At 41.0% G+C, this 21,404-nt stretch overlaps 1 protein-coding gene across 2 annotated transcripts; it reads right to left on the reverse strand.

The window, feature by feature from the left end:
• Nucleotides 1-5,590: 5,590 nt before the first annotated feature.
• On the reverse strand, nt 5,591-19,857 carry emc2 (ER membrane protein complex subunit 2). Of its 2 annotated transcripts, XM_029839083.1 has the most exons (12): nt 19,751-19,857; nt 19,140-19,253; nt 17,664-17,728; nt 17,163-17,248; nt 15,972-16,029; nt 13,106-13,191; nt 12,942-13,001; nt 10,871-10,952; nt 10,524-10,634; nt 9,070-9,174; nt 8,921-8,960; nt 5,591-6,284 (listed from the first exon to the last, which is right to left on the reverse strand). In XM_029839083.1, the coding sequence occupies exons 1-11, from the start codon at nt 19,812-19,814 to the stop codon at nt 8,943-8,945; spliced, it is 849 nt and encodes a 282-aa protein (XP_029694943.1). In that variant the 5' UTR covers nt 19,815-19,857; the 3' UTR covers nt 5,591-6,284; nt 8,921-8,942. The 2 variants fall into 2 exon arrangements, with proteins under 2 accessions (XP_029694943.1, XP_003965945.2); XM_003965896.3 differs by lacking the exon at nt 8,921-8,960.
• Nucleotides 19,858-21,404: the final 1,547 nt, after the last annotated feature.

Consider the following 21,404-nt stretch of genomic DNA (forward strand, 5'->3'; position numbering starts at 1 on the left):
ATGTGTGACATGAATACGTCTACGCATACTGTAAAACTATACATAGCAATAGCAGAGTTCGTTCTCATTTCTTCATGAAAAGCACGGGCTGTACTGTCAGCACTGCACTGATTTCATGTCTATTATAGATTCCAATCACACGCCAGGCCTGATGGGACCCACCGATTTTGTGTGTGCATTAGGATGATAACAGTGAAATCTAAGGTCAACGAGTGAAGAGTGGGAAAGGAAATACAGCCAGAAAACCACATTGCACATGATTAAATCCTGCGTTCTCAAATATCTGAATGGTGCCGTTACTTACAAATATCAAACACCAGGTCTAAGCAGTGGCAATCAAAAAGCCTCTAAAGTTGCCAGTCTGTGTTGAAGAAAACAAGAAGCAGAGGATATGAATGGCTAACAGCAGGATGGAGGAATAAGCCAAGTGATAAATTAAGTCATGCGAGGCCGCGGCGCATATGGATGTAATTGTATTGATATTGTAGGAGATTACTAAAAAGGAAAACATGTTGTTGGAGTTAATGCAAAATGACCCTGTAACACGTGGAGGAATCCCGTGCTGGGAGATGAAGGCGCGCCACGGAGCTCCAACTGAGGCGTGAATAACAATTCTGCGATATCCCACACAATAGTACGCAAAATTGCTCAGCCAAGATGCTGAATTCTACTCTTCAGGCTTCCTGGATGAGTCCCAGCACACAAATGATCCCACAGCACGATATGAAGATAAAAATGTGTGATGTGTTTTATTAGCGTACATGTGAGGGTTTGTCCCTCTGCCCATTGCCTTTTCCCACCCCAGCGATGTGGGGATGTGCTGTACACGTAGTTTATGTTCTGGGCTGCTTTATGAAGTCTGCAATGACTTCATTAGACATCTTTCTTTGCTTTTATAAACTTCTAAAAGCTGTAGCTCCTGTTTGATCTGCTGCATCTGACCACCCTCCCAAAACACACACACACACACACACACGTTCACTTTCATACATGTAGCTACTCGCCAACCTTTCAGAATCTTTCAAGGGTCTCATTTTTCACTGTCTCCTTCCACATTTGTGCAATTTGATGTTTTCATATATTCACAGGAATTCAGGAATTCTGTTACAATTACCAGTTCTCTGAAACTATCAGTTTTCTGGAATGTTTTCCAGATTCTCTCTGTTGCGTCTGATCTCTCTTTGTGCTGTGATGCACAGGTTGACTCGACTTGTCATAAAATAAAGGGTTCGGCTTTTTGACTTCTGACGACTGGAAGATGGAAGGTGGAATTTGTATGATGTTACCAAAGGTTGATCATGACTCCAACAAAACATTTCAGACCTCAGCTGGGATCCAAATCAAGGAATTTTTAAAGGATTCCACAACACTGAGAAGGAGGACACAAATGAGAATAAAAGAGGGGGATAAATCATTTTTTCCCACCAGAATCGCAAAATCCAGAATGCCACTATAAAGGAAAGTTTCCCTGATTTGTGAATAACATTGCAACTATAGCTCGCAGTGCTAACACAAACCTGAATCGTATGTTTTCAAGGTCAGGGATTTGAACGGAGAGCTTAGTTTGCATAGACTTTGACATGTGTGGGAGACTTCAGCCTTGGCACAGGTTAGCTCTCCCAAAGTGCCTGGTAGTAAAATTGTAAATTTGGCCGCTTGGAGCATTTTTAACAAAATTTCCTGGATGTAACGGTGACCACCCTGACTTCACCGATAATTGGCTAAACGTTTCACCATCTAATTGTTGATTATTGCCCAAATTAACCCGGATCACCTATTAAAACCTGTGTAAAAACTATAAATGAGGGAATGTATACATTCACCACTGACAGGATGACTCGCGGGTAGTCCAAATCAAGGAAAGTGTTTACACAGCATCAGCACAGCAGTACGGACGAGTGACTTCCATTGTGCCTGCTTTGAATGAGGTTTGGCACGTTGCCGGAGCCCCTTTGACTACAGCACTGCAGTAAACGAGTATTTAGCGTGTGTGCACGTATCATGCCAGCATACGGAGTCTCACAATGGCGGAGGAATAAAAGCACATGTCAGAGCTTATATGTATTCTTAAGCAGACGTAAAGCTTTTGTCTGCTCCATCCCGAACCTCCCGTCCTCTCGGTCTCTGTTGCATCCATGTCGGAGTATAAAATATCCCTCTGTGGTTGCATTAACATTCACCCAGGAAGCTCAATCAGTAGCCAATTCTGGCTTTCCCTCCTTTCTGTAATTAGGCCCCAGAACTTGTGTGGGTTCGGCCTGCGCTCTCTGGCTGAGAAGACACTCGGAGACGGGATTTGCGGTTTGGGAGCCCTGCGCTAGAATGAACAAATGCACGCTGGAGCCAGCAGTTTGCCCCGCTTTGATATTGTCCGGAGTTTGTCGCAAGGATGCGGGACGTGTGCGTCGTTGGAGAGCCTGAAGCTGAGAAGCTGTTTGAGAAGATCCTTTGGGAAAGACGGCACCGGCCTGGAGCCCCGCTGGTCGGGGAGCCAGGGGTTTAAATTGTGTGGGCAGGAGCTCGTCACACTGCTGCAGCGATCGCATGCTCTCCAACACACGCTCGATGGCATGTGCAAACTCAAGCTGACGGACGGCGTGCCTGCACATCGTCTGCACGTTCATAATCACACTTTCACGACCGCACATTTCCCTCCCTCTCTCTGTCAAATGCACTCGGGGTGTTCTATGGGATGTTCTCTCCTGTTGAGGAAATGATTTCCCAGCACTGGAATCCCTCGGAGAAGCAATTAAGTTCCCGCCACTGCAATCGTGTAAGGTAAAATAAGACTAAATAAACAAAGATACATAGTGCACACGTGTTGCCAGAACTCCTTATATTGTCACATGCAATGCTTGGGTTTTATTTAGCAATAGAAACCTCCCCCTCTCAGCATAATCAGGGCATCTCCACTGGTTTGTACTGAAGGAGTTCTGATCTTTTGACCGTGCTATGTGAGGCGGGATGCTAGTGATGTGGTCAACTTTCAGAACTGCATCCAAGCAAGGGGGAAAAACTGATGAATACAAGCTTGTCAAATATTGTATGAATATCTTCATGGAAGCATGGTTAATTCGATTTGACAGGCCAAGCAAATCTACCATGCATGCGAATACAGAATATCAGACTGTGGATTTATTAGAGCGTGTGTGTCTTATCAAAGCAATCACAGCTAATTGAAATTGAGCAGCTTGGAAGCTTTTCGGTCCCAGATTATTGAGAATTTGTTAAGCAAGGCCTGGATGTTGGACAACGTCTCCAGCAGTTCGCTGTAAATTTCATTGCTTTGTGTCAGCGTTGGACAAGGGAAAACGGCGTTCTGCCCTCTTTGTTGGTTTACCAAAAGCATTCTATTCTGTAGACTACGCACGCTCGCCAGCGCGAGATTGTAGGTTCAACTTTCTCACCATAAAAGGTGTTTTTATCTGCATTTTCTCGTTCCCAAATCACAACGACGGATGGGATAAGTGTCACGCGCTGACATTAGGTTAACTCTTGGTTATGCTCTGATGCACTTTAGTCTGAAATTCAAACCAAATGCAGGTATCGTTGTGAATCATCAGGGGTCAAAGGTCACCAGGCATGAAACAGGGCCGGACAATAGCCTCACCGAGCCTTCAGGTCTCAAGCTACTGAAACCTTCACAAGAGGGTGTAGTTCCAGTCCAGAACACAAACATCTGCACTATTTTTATCGCCAATATTTAAATTCCGTGCCAACGCACCAATCCAAGACAGGAATAATACTCAAATGTCATAACAAATATTCCCCATCACAATGGAATGTGGATCCTTTTCTTTCATTTTTCTGAGTTTTACTTCACACTCAGGCTGGATTCTGGTGACGATTCTTGCACTCATCACTCCATTCAGAATGACCTCTTGATCCCAGGTGCGGGGGACATTGGTTCCGCCTCATTTACCGTCCCAACATGCAGCGCTCCTTCACATCTCATTATGTCGTGATTGCCGTGATCATTTCACCTCGACGCTCCAGCGAAGGGAAAGAACTGGGAAAAACCTGCGTCACTTTGAAAAAATGATAACTGGCTTCTCTGTTTCGACAGCTGTCTGTTGCTGCTGCTCGCTCATTTCCATGTTTAGTCTTTTTTGCTGTGCTCCTCCTGACACAAATGAAAATGTTCTCCGGGATTTAAATCAGTTTTGAATGAGTGACTTATTACACTGATTCATCGCCGGTGCGGAGATCTGCTTCTCCCCAGTATCCTTCCTGGACAGGGTCAGAACGTCCATTCTTGTTGCCAAAACGCTTTTTTAAAAACTGGCTGTGTGAGAATTTTAGGGCAGAATTTAGCATCGCCTAAATCATCGGCCTGAGTTCTCCAAGATTCTCCTCCTGGAACAGCCAAATGAGGTACCTGCTCTTTATTGGACCATGCTCCCTCATCTGAGGGACAAATTTGCGGGTCTGTGCTGAACTCTACCCAAGGACGTGTAATCACAGAGCACCTGTAGAGTCCAGGTGCTTTTCAGCGGGTCAGATCGACTGTTTTTGAGGAACAGTGTGGTGTTGCATGCTTCTACGCACGTAAGCTCATCATCTCAGAGCTCATCCTCTTCAGTAAACCTGGCCACTGTGTCACAATCCAGGGAAGGGAAGCTCTCCTGGAGCTAATCTCCCAGGGAATCCTGGATTAAGGGCAGCCGTAATAATGAATCCACTAAACATACTTAGCTAATCTGGTGCATGACGATACACACGCTGGACAGGAGAGCACTTTATGCTTTAAAATACATGTTCAGCACATGACAGTGAATATCTGTCTTCATGTACACCGCCACTGTCCTTGACTTCTTCATCCAGCCTATAGATGGCAGTGTTAGCACAGTGTGATAGTTACTGATTAGGGACCTTTTTAAATTAAAGTGATATTTAAATTTCAATAGAAGAAGGTGCTTTAAATCTTTCACTGATTCTGCTTCCCCTGAAACTTTCCATCACCGCACATTTCCTGTGAAAGTATCTTGGTTTGCCCTCAGATATCCTCTGGTTTTCATTGGTTCTGCTAATTTTTGCGTTAAATCAGATGCAGACACATGCGTTCACTAACCGAGGCCAGAAAATTAAAAACATTAGGAAAGAAAACCTTTCAGCACCCAGGACTCTGAGTTGATGACCTCTCAATTTAAAAAGGCATCCAAAAAGACCATAAAGTCCATCGGGACAGAAGTGAAAATATTTATCAACTGCTGTGACGGAAAGAAATGAAAGTAACAGCTGACCCTACATGGGTGAGTGACAACTAATCCTTTGCAGCAGAGGAAAGCAGCCTTGCACGGCTCAGAGATGTCTCTTCCCCACCTGTCATCAAAGTTCCCACAATATGAATATTTTCCCCTTTGCTCAACTTGGGATCGTTGAGGTTCCCGACAAGTTCAGCTGCAAACGGAGCTAAATTGAGGGACGTTATGAGTGGAAATGAAACATTTTTCTGCCTCATAGAGACTGTGTAGATGGTGAGTGAAAGCACCTCGATGGGGAAGCTGAGGAGTTAGCAGGCTGCAGGTTTATTAAAAAGCCTTCTCCTCCATTATGGTTGGAAACTGAAATTCAGACCCACAAAATATGATGTTGGTTCCTTCTTCATGTGACAGTTTTTAATATCATAAAATCAGACAAACTTTTCCAACAGCCGAACTTTGCTTTAAAGTGGGGATATTCGATGCTGGGCCTCTGCTTCTGAGATCCTGTTGTATGAATTAAAGCTGTAAGAAAATCTGTTTTAAAATTGGTTATTTTTTATTAAGACATTGTAATGCATTACACAAAAAAGACAGATGTTTAATTTATAATATGGAGTAGCTACTATTCCAGTGAGTGGACTCTCCGCTGTGTCTTAATAAATAGCATTTTCTGTACAGCTCCTTATCTCTCCAGGTCTTGATGTAGACACAGCACACACACGAATCAGTCTGGGTTAATGGGTCGAACTTACTTAAAGAGGTTGGACAAATTCCTATTTGTGGTGACCAAACGAGTGGAAAAATCTGGACACTCTATCTTTATTATAAAAAGTATTATTTTCATGTAAATTTTGACCAAAAATCTAACTAAAACTTGAGTTATGGTGAAATCAAAAGACATCTGGGTTCATCAGCAGCCCTACTGAGCTACCATGTTGCAGCATATGGACACGCTGAAGCAGAAGGATCGATGGCAAGATCTCGATGAGAACATCACGACATGGTGATCTGCATGGACTCCAGCATCTCTTCCACTGCCTTGACGGAACATTTGTTGTCCTTGTTCCCACGACCAGCCAGCTGCATGAGAATAGGAAGAGAGGGCGATGACAGGTATAAGTAGAGAAAATAGAAACATCAGCTCACCAGATCTCACCACCAACGTGAAAGAGGAGCCCTTAAAACTGGCAGGTTTTAGAAAGAGAAACAAAATGAGTCAGATAATATTTTTTGGCTGTTTCATAAGGGACATTTTAGATTGCTGTGAGGCGTTGGACAATCAGACAGGATGCCCACACGATTAGTCCATTTCCATGGCCTCTGGTACACAAGTACACAACACTTCACTCTAATTTCTGAACTTTGTCCAGAGGCTTTCATGGGAAATGCAGCAAATTATAAGCTACAAGCTCATGTAGGATTAATCATGCGTATACTTATCAAAAGTTATTTTAAGAAAATTAAAGTTAGCAAGAGACAGGGCATTCCCTCAAAAAATAGTACAAAGACAACTTCCTTCTGCCTTGGGCTGGGGTGCACGAAACAGAAAAGGTCAGTACAATTACTTCATCCATATTATAAATAGACACATAATCCAGAATTCTCAAGCATCTAATAGCCTTTCTGGAACTTCTAAGAACTAAAACATTGCCTGTGCTGCGTCTTCGGTAGAAGTTACACAGGATTGCTGGCAAAGGTGTGTAAATGGCTGTGTAACTGGCAAATGGGTATATGACTCATTCCCCTACCTTCCGTGCATGTGTGTGGTGAAGTAGCTATAATGATCAGTGCATTTCATTGCTCTGCTGCCTAATGCGCCATTACCCTGGGCCCGGTAGTCAATTATCTCCTCACCCTGAGGTGAGACCACCACATTAACTCCTGCCCTGTTCTACAACAGTCAGAACAGACCAGACAACTCTGCCTCTATTTAGAGCATCTTATAATAGAGTCGTGACGTAGCGGGAGGCTGTGATGTGTGACAGAGGACATCATCATAGAATCTCTTTAGCAACAATGGGCTGCAGATTAGACCACATAGTGCTGCTTCCGTGTGTGTTGCACCTACAAGGCAGACATTTCCAGACCTCATGCATGCTTAACAACCAAAATAATGATTTTTCTTTTTAAATGGGGCCCGCTCAGTTGTGACCTCTGTTTGACATCTGCTCCCGCTTGCACTCACCTGCCCACCTTTTTCTCTCACACAAGTATGACAATCACCAGGTACTGGGGCCTAATAAAAGTAGACGAGTGACATGGGCAGCACTTTAAAGAGGCCATCAATCAGCAAGCACAAACTCTCAGCAGCCTGCAGCTGTCCTGACAGAGGCCCACACCACCACTCCCTATTAAAAAATCACAGAAGTCATTTTAACTAGAGGTGGGGGCAGACTGGGGAAAAAGAAGTACAGAGGGCAACCTTACACCCTTATATTGAACTCATCTTAAACGGCAACCACAAAAACATCGGCCATCGAACGTGCACATTATGCCAGACTGTCAAACATGCTCACTGTCAAGTTAAGGCCACTATTACTAGGCAACTTCAACAAATACAGGGGGTTGTACAGAGAGCATGGAGCTGGGGTCAAGCTCACGTCATGTTCCATGTCAGACAAAGGTGACATTGACCGAGGTGTCTTATTAAGGTGTCACAGGGTCAAAACCACACAACTTAAGCTTTTGTTTTACATTCAGGTTCAACGCCACTGAATTTACTACTGTGGAATTAATTCATTTAAAAGTGTTGTGAAATCGATGTAATACAATTAATGCAGACTGAAATCTACAATTTGACCTCCTAGTTAAACTAATCTTGCTATCAAGTGTTTTGGTAGCAAGTAGATATCTGATAACATTAGACTCATTGCAGCCAACATGGCCAAACACACGTGTCTTCCCTGTCTGCGTCCTACTGCTTGGCAATTAAGAAAATATTTAAGCAGCAAAACCATATGCTGCACCACTTCTTATGCTACAATTTAGTTTCAGTTTCAGATGAGGTCCTTAAAATTCTGCTATTACAGGTCTGTTTCTAAGCTTGGTGTGCTTAAATCCTGACATCTACATCTAAGATATAAATGTTAGAGAAATTACTAAGTTCTTAGTGCCATTAGACTAGTTTCTGTGAAAGTTCAAGGAGCAGCATTTACCTCACATTTCACTCCAAGTGTCCAATCAGTTTACTGTTTTAGTTGCCTAATTTATCTTCTTGAAATATTTGGTCATGCTCTGTAAATCAAATAACATTTTTCCCCAGTATATCATGCATCTTCAGTTATTGCAGCCTCTGATTTATGGTTGAAGGTTAATGGCTTCAAATACCTGCTTTGCTCCCTGCTGAGATCAAAGTTTTTTCGAAAAAAAGATGCTAATAAAAGTGAAGTTCGTGTGGAGTCGACATAAGAAATTTTCACTGAAATGAAAATTCTTTTCTTTAAAATCTTTATCCACATATTGACATCAGAGCACTTATTTTGAGTGTCAAAACGGATGGCTCCTTTTCAATGTTGGGCCAGTTTATTTTACTTTAAAGCAGCATTTATTAGTGATTAGTGATTGTAAATGAAGATTTTTTTCCCCCACAGATCTCACAAATGTTTGTGTGCACAGTGTCTCCAAGTGTAGTGGGATGAGGTCTTTAAAGGCTCAGCAGGGAGGCTACTTTTCAACAGGACCAGCACACACACATGCTGAGAGGAAACACTTATTACATTTTTCGACTGCTGATGCCAGCTAAACAACAAACAAGGTCTGCATTGCAAGGGAGAAATGGTTTCAATGTTTTTCCAAGAGGATGACATATCAGCAGCAAAAACCATACATAAAATACAAGAGCTGCATAGAGACAGAGACCGCTTACCTTGTAGGCTCGGTTTATTTGTGAGGCAGCCCAAGCAGCATACTTCATATTGTCTTTTTTCACCTTGGCACTAACTTTTGGACTGGCAGCAATGTGGCTTGCAGACTAGTCAGAAAGGGAGAAGCAGCAAAGAAGGGAAGGATGTCAAAGTGGAGCGGAAAAGTCGTAAAAGGTGCAACTGTAAAATTGGGCATCAGACATAAATTGACCCATTTTGATTACCTGCTATTAAAGAAACTTGTATGTGGAAAAAAAAAACTGGCAAAAAGAGAGAGGAGCAGTGTGTGAAGCAAGGTTACTGCCTTCTTTGACAGCACATGTTCCAACCACAAATCCCATGTTTTTCCCATGTTCCTGCCATCATCTCCACACAGAAAACCCCAGAGCGCTGACTCTGACAGCAGTTCAAAGGCTTCCCTACTAGGCTGCTGAAACTGGATGACAAATCATCCTGGATATATATTTTTACACCAACTGTTTGGCTTGTGAATTTTTGATGTTATACATACAGAGGTATAAAAAGAAGTTATCCCCCAAACAACATTATAAAGGGGAATCCCCGTGCAAGTGGTGTCAGTAACAACCCAAGTGTGGCCAGTGCTCCCCAGGTTCTCTGAGCTGATTCAGGCAGTATCAGATGGTGAAAGTTTCCTGTTCTTTCACTTAACCTCAAACACCTGTCAAAATTTAGAGGTCTGCAAAACAAAGGTCTATTACAGATCTGTCGGTCAGTGGTACTGAACAAAACTCCCACCTAGGTAGCTAACAGGGGCGGGTCGAACAGGTCTAATACTGTAGCCATCGAGGATCTGCTCCGTCTCCAGATAAAAGTGAGTAGTAGCCAGGGGGAATGCCTGTGTTTGGTCAAGTCACTGTTTCTTTGACTACACTTTGGAGAATTTTTAGGTATGAGTATTAACAGCTATGACTCCCACTGCATCACTGCAGGTCTCTGTGTTGGACCTAATTCCTATCCAAATTTTTCTCCCTGGACTTCTGTTTGTGTTTTTCTGTCAAGTCAAAGATACATATGATGCATTGGCACTAGCAGACAACATCCTATTTAAACAAATATGCAGGAGAATGTGAAAGGACTTGGACCAAACTGGCACCTGATTGGATAATTTGCCGGATGCAAAACACTTTTTGCTCTGGTGCTTTCCCCCCACATTATTTATGCAAGTCATAAACACCAGATAGTCTCAGCAGAGGGGTATTATTACTAAAATAAAGAGCTCTTGAGGGGAAAACTTTCCAATTCTGGAGTTCACCATCTGAGTCAGCAATGAACTGACCTGTCTGGGAGCCCCTTCCCCACTCACACAAGTGCAGTCTTGTTTGACATATTCAGTGGCGAGCTGAAGCCTTGACAAACCACAGTTTCAAAAGTGGTTCAACTGTTTTTGGCTTCACATTTTCTCCCTCCTTCTCGCTTCCTTTCTAGCAGCACTTACCATATATAGACCAAATAATGCCCTCATGTTTCGATTGTTCAGCCTTAAGGCCTGAGCGAAATATTTTCTGGCAAGCTCCAGGTTTTCCAACCCTCCCTGGGTGTATTTCACCTGTGTGGGGGGACGATAAAGATGATCAGTAAAGCTGTGCTACAGGTCAGTTTCACAATGACATCGTGGCATCTGAACAAACAGCACAAGACAGCCCAGCGTAAACACCTCTTTGTATGAGCCTTTCCTACTGACGTGTCTCTGGGACACAGGAGGAGACTGCCCTTTCAAAAAGAGCAATAATTCATTCCACCATCCGCATCCATGTTTGATTGTAAAAATCCAGGTGCGCTTACCTCTGCATATTGCTCACAGTACAAGTGATTGTGAGGATTGGTCATCATGAGCTCCTCCAGACAAAAGGCAGCTTTCCCATAACTATAGAAATGACAAAGAAAGGTTAACTGACCGATACAGGTGTGTACTACATGCACCTCATCATCTATACTCCATAAATTTGAACACTGCTCAAAGAGCAGTTTTCCTGTATTTAGGACATAGAACTGGTTTTTTGCAGTACTTCCAAAATGGCTGATTTATTTACAGAATTACAGTTAGGATCCTCAGTCCAGACAACTTGTAAAGGTAAGAATTGCTGCGAGGTGAATCTTCTCCCTTTGGGGACACAGAGGATCAATCACATCTGTCTGTGTCTGTGTTTTCAGCCTTTAATGTGCAGTTAACTACCTTCCTGAGGTCAGCAATACAGTAAGCGCTGGCGCACTGTGCCTATACTCAGATGAGATCACTTCTCAGCAGCAGACTGCTGAGCTGTTGACCTCAAACTAATCCACAGCCACTCCATTTCTAATACACAGATTTTCCTTTCAAGTGCCAGGGATAAAACAAGAAACGATAAAACATTTGAGTGCAAACGCACATCTGTGCAACACTTAAAAAAAACATTAACAGTATTCTGTGTGGCCCCGCTCTCAATTTTTGAACAGTGCCATATTGAGTATATATATTGAACTAGTCTGTGTACTGTGGTACACAGCTAAAACACGATCAACGCTGGAGAGCAAGGAAGTTGGGGACACAGAAAAAAATAAACAGAGGGAAGGGGTTGAGTTGAGGGGGAGATCAGAGGGCTCAGAGTTGGGGGCTGCTTACAATTACTACTTCCTCTGCATAAAGTCTTTCAGATGTGCTCATGCAGTAGTTGTGGCTTGCTTCACAAGACATCTACCAGAATCTTGTATCATAGCCAGAAAACTACCTCTTTCTCTAAACCATCATCTACCTTTAGTGGGCACAAGTACTCTTTAATGGTGACGCAGCAAAAATAATTCCGCTGGGTCACTGTTTATATGCTAATAATGCCTATAGTCACTTTAATGGCTCTTTGCATATAGTTTGCGCCCAGGGTTTTGAGCTGTGAACAAAGCAGAGTTAATTCAGTTCCCTGATGCTTTCTATAGGCATTGGGAAAGAAAGTGCCACCACCTTCTCCAGGGAATTCACAGCAAATGTGCTGTCGCTCACTCCTTCTCTGACATGTTCTATTCCAGTGGAAAAGAGGTGATAATGCTGGGTTATCCGGAAGAGGAGGAGGGGAAACATGGCGTTTGTAACCAAAAATAAAAGGACTACAAAGAAAAGAAATTGACACGCCTGAAGATAAGGGGCTGTGGGAGAGAATGGTGTAATATTGGAAGTGTTGGGATAAGCTGGGAGATAATCCGCTCACCCCTGGATTTCCTCTTGCTACTACAGCAATAAAGCCTCCCAGACAAAAGCAACAAACATCCAATAAGTAGCCTTCTCATCAAGCCACACATTCCTGTCTCCACCGCCACCATACCAGAGCAACCAGTAACTTCAGAGTCAGTGTGCTCAAACTTATCTACAATTAAATTCACTTTAATATCAACTTCATAGAAATTAATAAAACAATGAAAAAGGTGATAGAAACATTTTTTTCTTGTCCCTACTTAGTCAGCCTGACAATTTTTCATGGTAACTATAATAGCAGCGAAAAAACAGTTGGATCCGTCAGATCTCATGAGAAGAAGCGGCTTAAATCCGAAATCCTATTGGACAAGAAACCCAGTCCAGTTGACAGAGAAAACTACCTTGGATACAATGACCTGGATGACTGAGAATTTACACAGACATATTGGACAAGACTTATGTTACCAACATTGCGGTTTTTTGGATCTATGAGATTGACGTCTCCCTCATCAATTGTCACTATTGGCCAACCTCCCAGAAATCAAGCCATCACTACAATGTGAAGAAACCCAAGCAACTGAACTTGTCATGGATGGCTACAATTGGTCATTTGATAGCTTTTGTTTAACTTAAAACCTTTTGCAACAAATAATGATGTATAAAAGAAAAGTTAGAAATAAAAAAGTTATTTACTCATGTTCATTGATGTAAAGCTCTGACAACTCGTGCCATGCTTCCTGGTCCCCAACAAACCTGTAAGCACAGACATAAAATCCAATTTCTAAATATAAGCCTGCAACATACTGAATTAAGATGTAAACAAATTCAAAATAAAAGGCACAGGAGACAACACTCACTGCTCCAGATACTCGTTGAGCTCCCGGATTGCTTCAGTACTCTTTCCCTGGGCCTTTAGGATGGAAATCTTCCGCTTTCTGGCTGCCTGTGGACAACAGAAAAAATGATCACAAACTAATTTTCTCAAATAGCAAGGATGTTTTTGTTCTGACATTGTGCACATCCATGTGTTTCATTTATCTAGAATGGTGCCTCCTGTTGCATTTTCAAAACACCAATAACTCTGAAGGTGTACTAGACAAGTTTGATCAGTCACGATTACTGTTTACATAACTTCAATTAAAACATATAATTGGCTACAGTATCTGAAACAAGATGGCTACACATTATGAGTCAATGTTTTGGAGCTGGAAAGAGCCCAGAGGTTGAGATAAAGTGGTGAGTCATCCATTAACCAAGTGGAGAAAATAGGGCACTACCCCAAACCCCAAGCCCATCTTCTTTTCAACATGGCATGCGTTGAATCTTGCACCAACCCAACTTCCTGCATCAGCTGAAAATAGCCTTCCGCTCCATTTGGACAAAGAAGCCTTAGGATGGATCAGACTCATCAATTTGATTCAGGAAGGATTTATCCTGCTTGCATTTTTTTTTGCAAATGATATGCTCTAACTGACCCTCCTCCTTTTTGGTCAGATGCAAAAATCCTCTGCAACTCTACGATTAAAAAGCTACAGATGAAGCCCAATTTATTTATGTACTACCACTTAGATTGAGTGTAGCTTAAATTTAAGACACTCCATTAAAAAAAAGAAAAGAAATTCCAACAGCTGGAGACAGAAAAGATATAACACACACTAAAAACGTTCAGTGTATTTTCCCTAAATTTGATGCTATGTCAGAATTGGGGAATGTATATTCAAGTTCACAGTAAATTACTAACATATGATCTTTCCTCATTCAATAGATAACAATTAAACAAGCATGACAGTGTCATTGGCTGGAGCTTTTTGTCAGACTTCCCACATTGAAGAGTCACTTGGGGTTCAAAGGAACATATGGAAGTTGGTAGCCGTGGAGTCAGAGCACTTTATTAAAAAGGAACAATTTCAAACTAATCTTCTCCGTCCTCCTTTCTCTCACAGTCGATAAAACTGTTTCTTTGATTCTTTTTGTCTATTTTTTTAATAAGCACACTAACCACAGAGGGGAAAAAAGCTTCATGATGTAAATTACTACTGTTTCAAACTGGAGACATCTCTTATTATAATAAGCATCCAGTAAGTGTGGCACAAGTGGCACTAACATGGATTAAAACAAGGAATAAGGAGGAATATAGTTTCTGTGTGCATCCATTCCAAATCAAATTCATTTCCATTCAACAACTTTTAATTAATTTAAATTGCATTATATAGTGTTTTAATGAGTTGTGTCTACCTTGTAGCTTTACATTTTAAAATGCTTGATCCCCATAAATGACTGTTGGTGAACCTCGGTTATCTATGTGGTGAACTTGTCTTATTTTCATTAGGCATGTGGGTTTTTTTATTGTCATCTACATTTATAAATGCAGATAAGAATTATGCCATATCATTGCTGTAGGTATTGGAACACAGGACGCAATGGAAGTGCAACATGTTTAGATTCAGCTATGGCACAAAAAAGAATTTTCAAAAAAAATCTGGGTATTTTTTTGTTGATTCAACAATTTTGGTTAATGGGAACCACATCTATTCCACAGCCTGTTATTACAACAGCTCAGTTTCCAATCTCTACTTTGCATGCTGGGACGACACAAGTCGTCTTTATGTATGCCAATTTTCCGTATTTCTCCAGTCCTTTCCCCTTCTAATTTCCAAGAGCATGTGAGCAAACATTTAAGGAGTGAGCTTCCTCAATTCAAGACAGGTGATTACATCCATTGTTCTCTCCTCTGCCGCTATAACCGAATCATGACTGTGGGAAGAAAGATTAGGTTAACATCCAAGGGACATGGGAAGAGATTTGTCTGATGTTCCATTTCTACCCTCAGGTTTGACTGACAGGCTGTGCTCACTTGGGTGGTAGGATTCAGCACAAAGACACCAGGAAATTGACCGTTCCCTTTCTGGGGATGTCCCTGGAATCCAAAGACACTGTGCCATGTCAAGGAGGTGCTCTGGGGACTGAGTGAAATTGACACCCACTGTCTAAACAGTGGCTAAATGCAAAGCATTTGCTGTATATTTCACCAGCAACCCAAAAACAACTTGAAAATGTTTCCTGGAGCCTCATATGAATTAACTTAGTTTTTTAGACATTCTGACAATTAAAACCATTCAAAGCAAAACCATTCGACCATAAACGGCCCAAACTGGAGATCTGATTCAAGGTGAGGAGAAAAAGAACAATACACTGTGGTATGTATTGGGGTTTTAGGACTGGGAAAACCATCCAAACATATTTCTGCATCACTTTATAGTCCTGAATGGTAAGCTTGGAAAATAGCAAGAAATAAAGTTCCAGTGCAGGGGTTTAAGGATTATAGTATATTACTATGCTGCACACAGTGGGATTTGCATCTGAGTTTGATAGATGGCAGAAAATTTGAGTAACTTACCATCTTCAATGAACAGACCTTTATTGATGCTTTAGTTTCATCAAAAAATGTCTGCCGGTGACTAAAAACATGAATCACCCCCATCCACACCCAGCCTCGCTTCCATAAACACTTTTCTTCCATGCGGTAGATAGGCTGATCGGCACTGTGGTTGAGGTCAGGAAGGCCACAGACATGGGGTGTTTAAATTAGCAAACTCACACTGCTAAGACCAAAATGCCTCAGCGGATTTAAGGTCTTCCAAAAAGCTGAGACCACAAAGTAAGGCACAGTAGAATTCTAAGCAGAGGGATTTTCCCTTCTCTTTCCCCATTTCTCAGCCTTACGGTATTAGTAGGGTCATCCTGGAGTATGGCATCGTAGTCCTTGTTGGCCTCGTCATACCTTAAGAAAAAGGGGGAAAAAATTGACTTAAAGTTGCGTGATGTTGGGCAAATCAAGTAGATTGTTTCCTAACACATGGTGATCTCAAGAGCCAAAAAACAGAGTTTGTATTTAGTTTAGCCTCGAGTAGAAACCACTCTGTTTACAAGTAAAGTCTATAAGCTATGAATCATCACAAGAAGCATTCTTATTTAATTCACTGAAGAGTAACTTTTTTGTGGGACAACACTGAATTTTTAGCAGCCAAAACAAAGTATTCATGAAATTGTCCCACCCAGTTCGCAAAAGACAGAAGCGACTCTGGTTCCCATTAGCAGAGAACAGCCCTAATTCCAGAACTGCTGCTTGACTCACATTCACTTTATTAATCAGCCACACTTTAGCTGGCACCAGGCAGGCAATCATGTGTCACTTTGTTTTGCATTATTTAGTGTGTGTGCGTGTGTGTGTGTTTTAAGGGAAGGCCTTAGCTGTTTAAATCTGTGTCATTCAAGTGCAGCTCTGTCTGCTGCCAATTAGATCCCAGCATGCTGTTTATTTAATCTGACAGCGCTGAAGCAATCACTCTCAATTATCACATAAACTCTGACACAACCGATAAACCAGCAGTGGTGATCCTGGTAGGGGAATGTGAGGGAGATAGAAAACAGACTGATTTGCCCTTAATTGGAGCTCAAATAATTCCGGTTTGTCTTTCCAGCCAACTGGGCAGAGTTAAAAATAAAAACTAAAATTATGGTGATGTATCAATTTACATGGTTTAAAGTTGAAACCAACACATGGTGCCAAAGAGAAAAATATTACAAGATGAGGAGTCGTAAAATACAAAATCAACACAAAAACAGACCTGAGGGACCCCCAGAATAACAGCAGGAACTGACCACTTCCTTCTTGTGGATTGCAAACTCAAAAGTAGCTAGCACTAAACCTTTTCTCTCTTCCCTTATCCAAAGGAATAATGGGTGAGCCAACATAAACACATTGTATCCCACACACTTACACACACCCAGATCATTATATCCAATTGTATCTCTATCACTTTCTTGTCTTCTAGCTACCCAAATTATATATAGTGTATGATAGGAACATTGAGGCTGTGCTGTCTTTGCCTCCACTGTGGCTTCGATACTTACCTTTCCAAGGCTTCCAGTCTCATGCCTGATAACCGCTTCACTCTGTGGCTATCTGAAAACTGCTTCTCCAACTCATGTAAACACGTCTGCAACGATGAATGCAGAGACAGACACCATTTAGTGTTAGTTTGATGCGGATAAATTCTCTTTTTGAACATGCATAAAATCCACCCTGTGTTGTCTGCTTTACCCATGAATGCATCTCAGAACATTTGATGACACTATAATATTGTAACCACTTATTCCACCATGTCTACTTCTATATAAACTTGAGTGGAAACAAAATGACTCGTTGTCAGAACTAAGGAGGAGGTGAGGAATCGTTGCTCCAAGGTTAAGCAACATAACTGAAGCATGTTTTTACCAATTTGTTGCGTCCTCCAATTCCGTCTCTTTTAACAAATAGTTTTTCCAATGTCACATTCACATTTGCCAGAAGGTTCTGTAAAGTTGGAGAGACTCTAGGCTGAGAAGGGTGCGTGAGGAAAGGTAAGAACTTACAAGAGCCAAGTCATCTCGACTGCAGTCCAGAGCAGCGATCATCACCTGCTCATAGATAATCCAGACTGGGCAAAAGAGACATAGGAGCAGTGTTAACACCCTTTCCATTCCACTGTGCTGTTACATGAAATAACAAACTGAGATTTGTACTTGGGAAAATATTTTTCCATGGAATGTATCAATATCATTAAAAGCTGCCTTTTGAGTACCAAATTAGATCCTTGTACACCTTTTTACTAACTTAAGGTTCACCTATTTAAACAGAATAAATGGAAGGACTTCACAAACGTTGGTAATAAGACCCAATTACATGGTGGCAAATATCCAGAGAAAAGGGTGAAGGTAGGAATTTCTTATATCTGCTGGCTGAGATTCGAACTCCCTGAGTGCTTCTAGTTACAAATCATTCTCCTCATTATCACATGTCTTCCTCCCACACGACTGGCATCATCAAGACAGAAAAGGTTAATTTTGAAGATGATTGTAGATCTCTTGGTTAAATGACAGGAAACTCATCCATTATTTATAGCTATGTGTATATAGCTGTGTTTATAGCTATAAACTATTTAATGCATTATACAAAAGCAATACAAGATGGTTTTGAGTGAATATGAGACATATTTAAGCAAAGCCTCAAGGTTTTGTCAATCACTGAAACTTCCACCTATTTATAATGTACAAACTGAAACAAGACCCTATAGGCTTGAATATACCAACATTATCTAGTCTCATTTCATTTATAAAGAGGGTTTCAACAAAAAAAAAAAAAAATATATATATATATATATATATATATATATATTCATATTTCAATTCAGCCCTACCACAACCCTGCCTATTAAAAAAGAGAAAAGTACATCATATAAGGATAGCTTTTAAGAAATCTCTCCAGTTTATCTTAATTTAATAATTTCAATCCTGGTCATGACAATTGTCTTTCTTTAAGTCGTACTAAAATGAAGTTATGACAACTGTGTTGTTTATGTGCTTCTTTTATATCTATGTATCATAATTAAGATCAGAACTTCTAATAGGTACAGTATGCCATACCTTTATAACTAGAAACACCAACACAGCTTAGACTGTTCCAGATCATTCACCGTTTGTACATCTTTGATAATTACTCAAGAATTAACTAAATATGCTATCTTAAAACAGCTGGGGATAGATGGTTTGTTTGTTTTTAACTTAACAGACAACCACCAGGATAGAAAACATCCCACTACAGTCCTTCATGTCAATAATTCAGAATTGGTATCACGGCATAAATAGAATTAGTAAACATATGTTAACATAAAACAAAATAGATCACTTGTGTTAACTTTCATTTAATTATTGCTGTTTCACTGGTATTATTAATGGATGAAGTGGAGATACTGTACCAAAGGCAGATAAAATGTATTAAAAATTGTGCCGTGCAAAATTTTAAGTATACAAAATTACAAAAGAAACACGAAAGAGTCATTACGAACTTACTGTCATCCCCCAGTTTGGAAGCATGTTCACTGATAAGCTCCTCGCCAACATCCACAATCTGTTCACTGTTTCTGCAGTTATCTTCTCTCCATTTGCGCAGCTTGTCCCTCATCTCTATAAACAGACACGTTTATTTTATTTAGACTATGGCCGTGATCTGCGCCTGTTCAAAAACTGCAAAGACACTGTTAATAACACTGTGATTATTGTGCAATGTGCGGTGAAAGACATGTCTTTTGCACTGTGACGCAGCTACAGCTAATGCTAATGCTAAAGCCATGGTCGTTATGGGCGAACATGCTACCGGCATTACTATCCGTGGAACTGGGCAAAAATCGCTTTTTCCCCCCAAGAAGAGGCACTTTAGCACCACCGAAAACACAAATGCAAACACCGAACATAGGTGTGAATGTATTTTCATACTCATGATTCAAACTATTCGTGTAAATTAGCGTTAGCTGACTCTGTGCATGCTAACGTTGGTAATCTACAAGAGTGACAGTGACACTGAATATGTCTGCTTACTGCGGACATATTTCTAACGAGAGCCTAAAACTATTGCAGTTCGGATTCATTGTGAATGTCTTGTGCCTTTCTTTGTTTTAGCTTACCTTCCCAACTCACGTCGTACATATCTGACACTGACGCCATCTTTTCTCTACAGTCTGACAACATACACTTGCTTACGTCATCCTTTCGTCATAACCGGTTGGTGTGTAGATATATATATGTGTGTGTATATATACTGTATACACACACACACACACACACACACACACACACACATATATATATACTTTTATACCGTTTGCATTCAAATTAAATCAGTTGACTTTTATTAAAAAACTCAAATTGAAAAAAAAGAAAAAAATATCTTTTGAAAAATGTCAACATTAACTTGCCAGTTGCACTGCTCAGCATTATGGGTTTCAACAGGCATCCGGATTATATTTTTCCTGTGCTTAATTTTCAATTTTAGATAATTCTGTAACTATTGGTTAGGGCAGACAGTCATGTAGCCTAAAATGAATTTCCCTGACAAACATGAAATGTGCTTTCCAAGCACATCCCCCGTTTATCCTCATTTCCCCAGCAGCCTCTGTGAATCTCATTCTTTCCCTGCACGCTTGCTTTTATACTTCACTGTTACCACATTACACACTTGGTGTGGGCTCAACACTAACTTGCTTGCAGAGACATTTTAGAGATTCTATGTCATAATAGAACCAGTCCAGGTCTTTGTACATATCTCCCCCAAAAATTTAGAAGTACAATAGTTACAGATCTTCATATTTACATATATTTTATTTAGCAATAATGTTGCATGCACACCAATATATCAGATTAGTAAGTGTACAAGGGAATAATGAAAATTTTCACTCTATCAGGAGAGTTTTTAGTCGGGCTCATTGTTTGAGATTGCTGTATGTCCTCTTCTAATTTTTCTAAGTACACACATCGGTTGGGTTTACTCATGTGGTTGAGTCCTTGTAGGAACATAAAATACAGAGTAAACCACATTAAAACAATCACTCACTGTCCTTTGGTTTAGGGGCATCCCCTCTCTGCTGCAGTGCCACGGACGGCCATTGCCCTCACAGTGACCTGCCATAAGTACTCCACAGCTGTTGCGACTTTCAGGGCATGATCTCAAAGGCAACCAGTGAACAAGCTGTCCAGAACTTGGGGATGAGGCTGGAAACGGGCCTTTCGACACAAACCCCGTGTTTTTCTTGGAGCATTTCTCTAGTACAGAAGAGTCACAACACTGGAGATCAAGTGCAGCCATCTGAAAACCCAAATTGTACTACTGGTGCTTACGTAAGTTTCCATGCTCTGGAAGCCCCTACATAAGGCATGCATATATAGATATTTTCCCTTTCAGTGTCCATGTGTGAATATGAGAACTCTTCCAGCTGAAACACTTCACAGGCATTGTATTTTGATTTCTGACAGAAGCAATCAGGGTTGGCCATCCCTGAAGTGAACAGTTATGGAATTAAAATTGAAGAGAGGTTGAGGTGCTCTCTGCGGTTTTGAATTATAGTTCCTTTTCCATCTAGATTTCTTTTTCATCAGTGTCATATAGTGACTTGCGGAAAATTAAGACAGATACAATTAGCAACATTGTTTGAACGGATCTGGAGCCAGATGAGCTGTGCTTACTTTGAAATCTAATGACTTGTCTCACCAACTTGATTTCAGTGAAGAGCGAATAACTTTGTACATACGAGTTTCGTGCTTTTTGGCCTCCGATGCATTACC

This window comes from Takifugu rubripes, chromosome 7 (assembly GCF_901000725.2).
Source record: "Takifugu rubripes chromosome 7, fTakRub1.2, whole genome shotgun sequence".
Taxonomy (NCBI): Eukaryota; Metazoa; Chordata; class Actinopteri; order Tetraodontiformes; family Tetraodontidae; genus Takifugu; species Takifugu rubripes.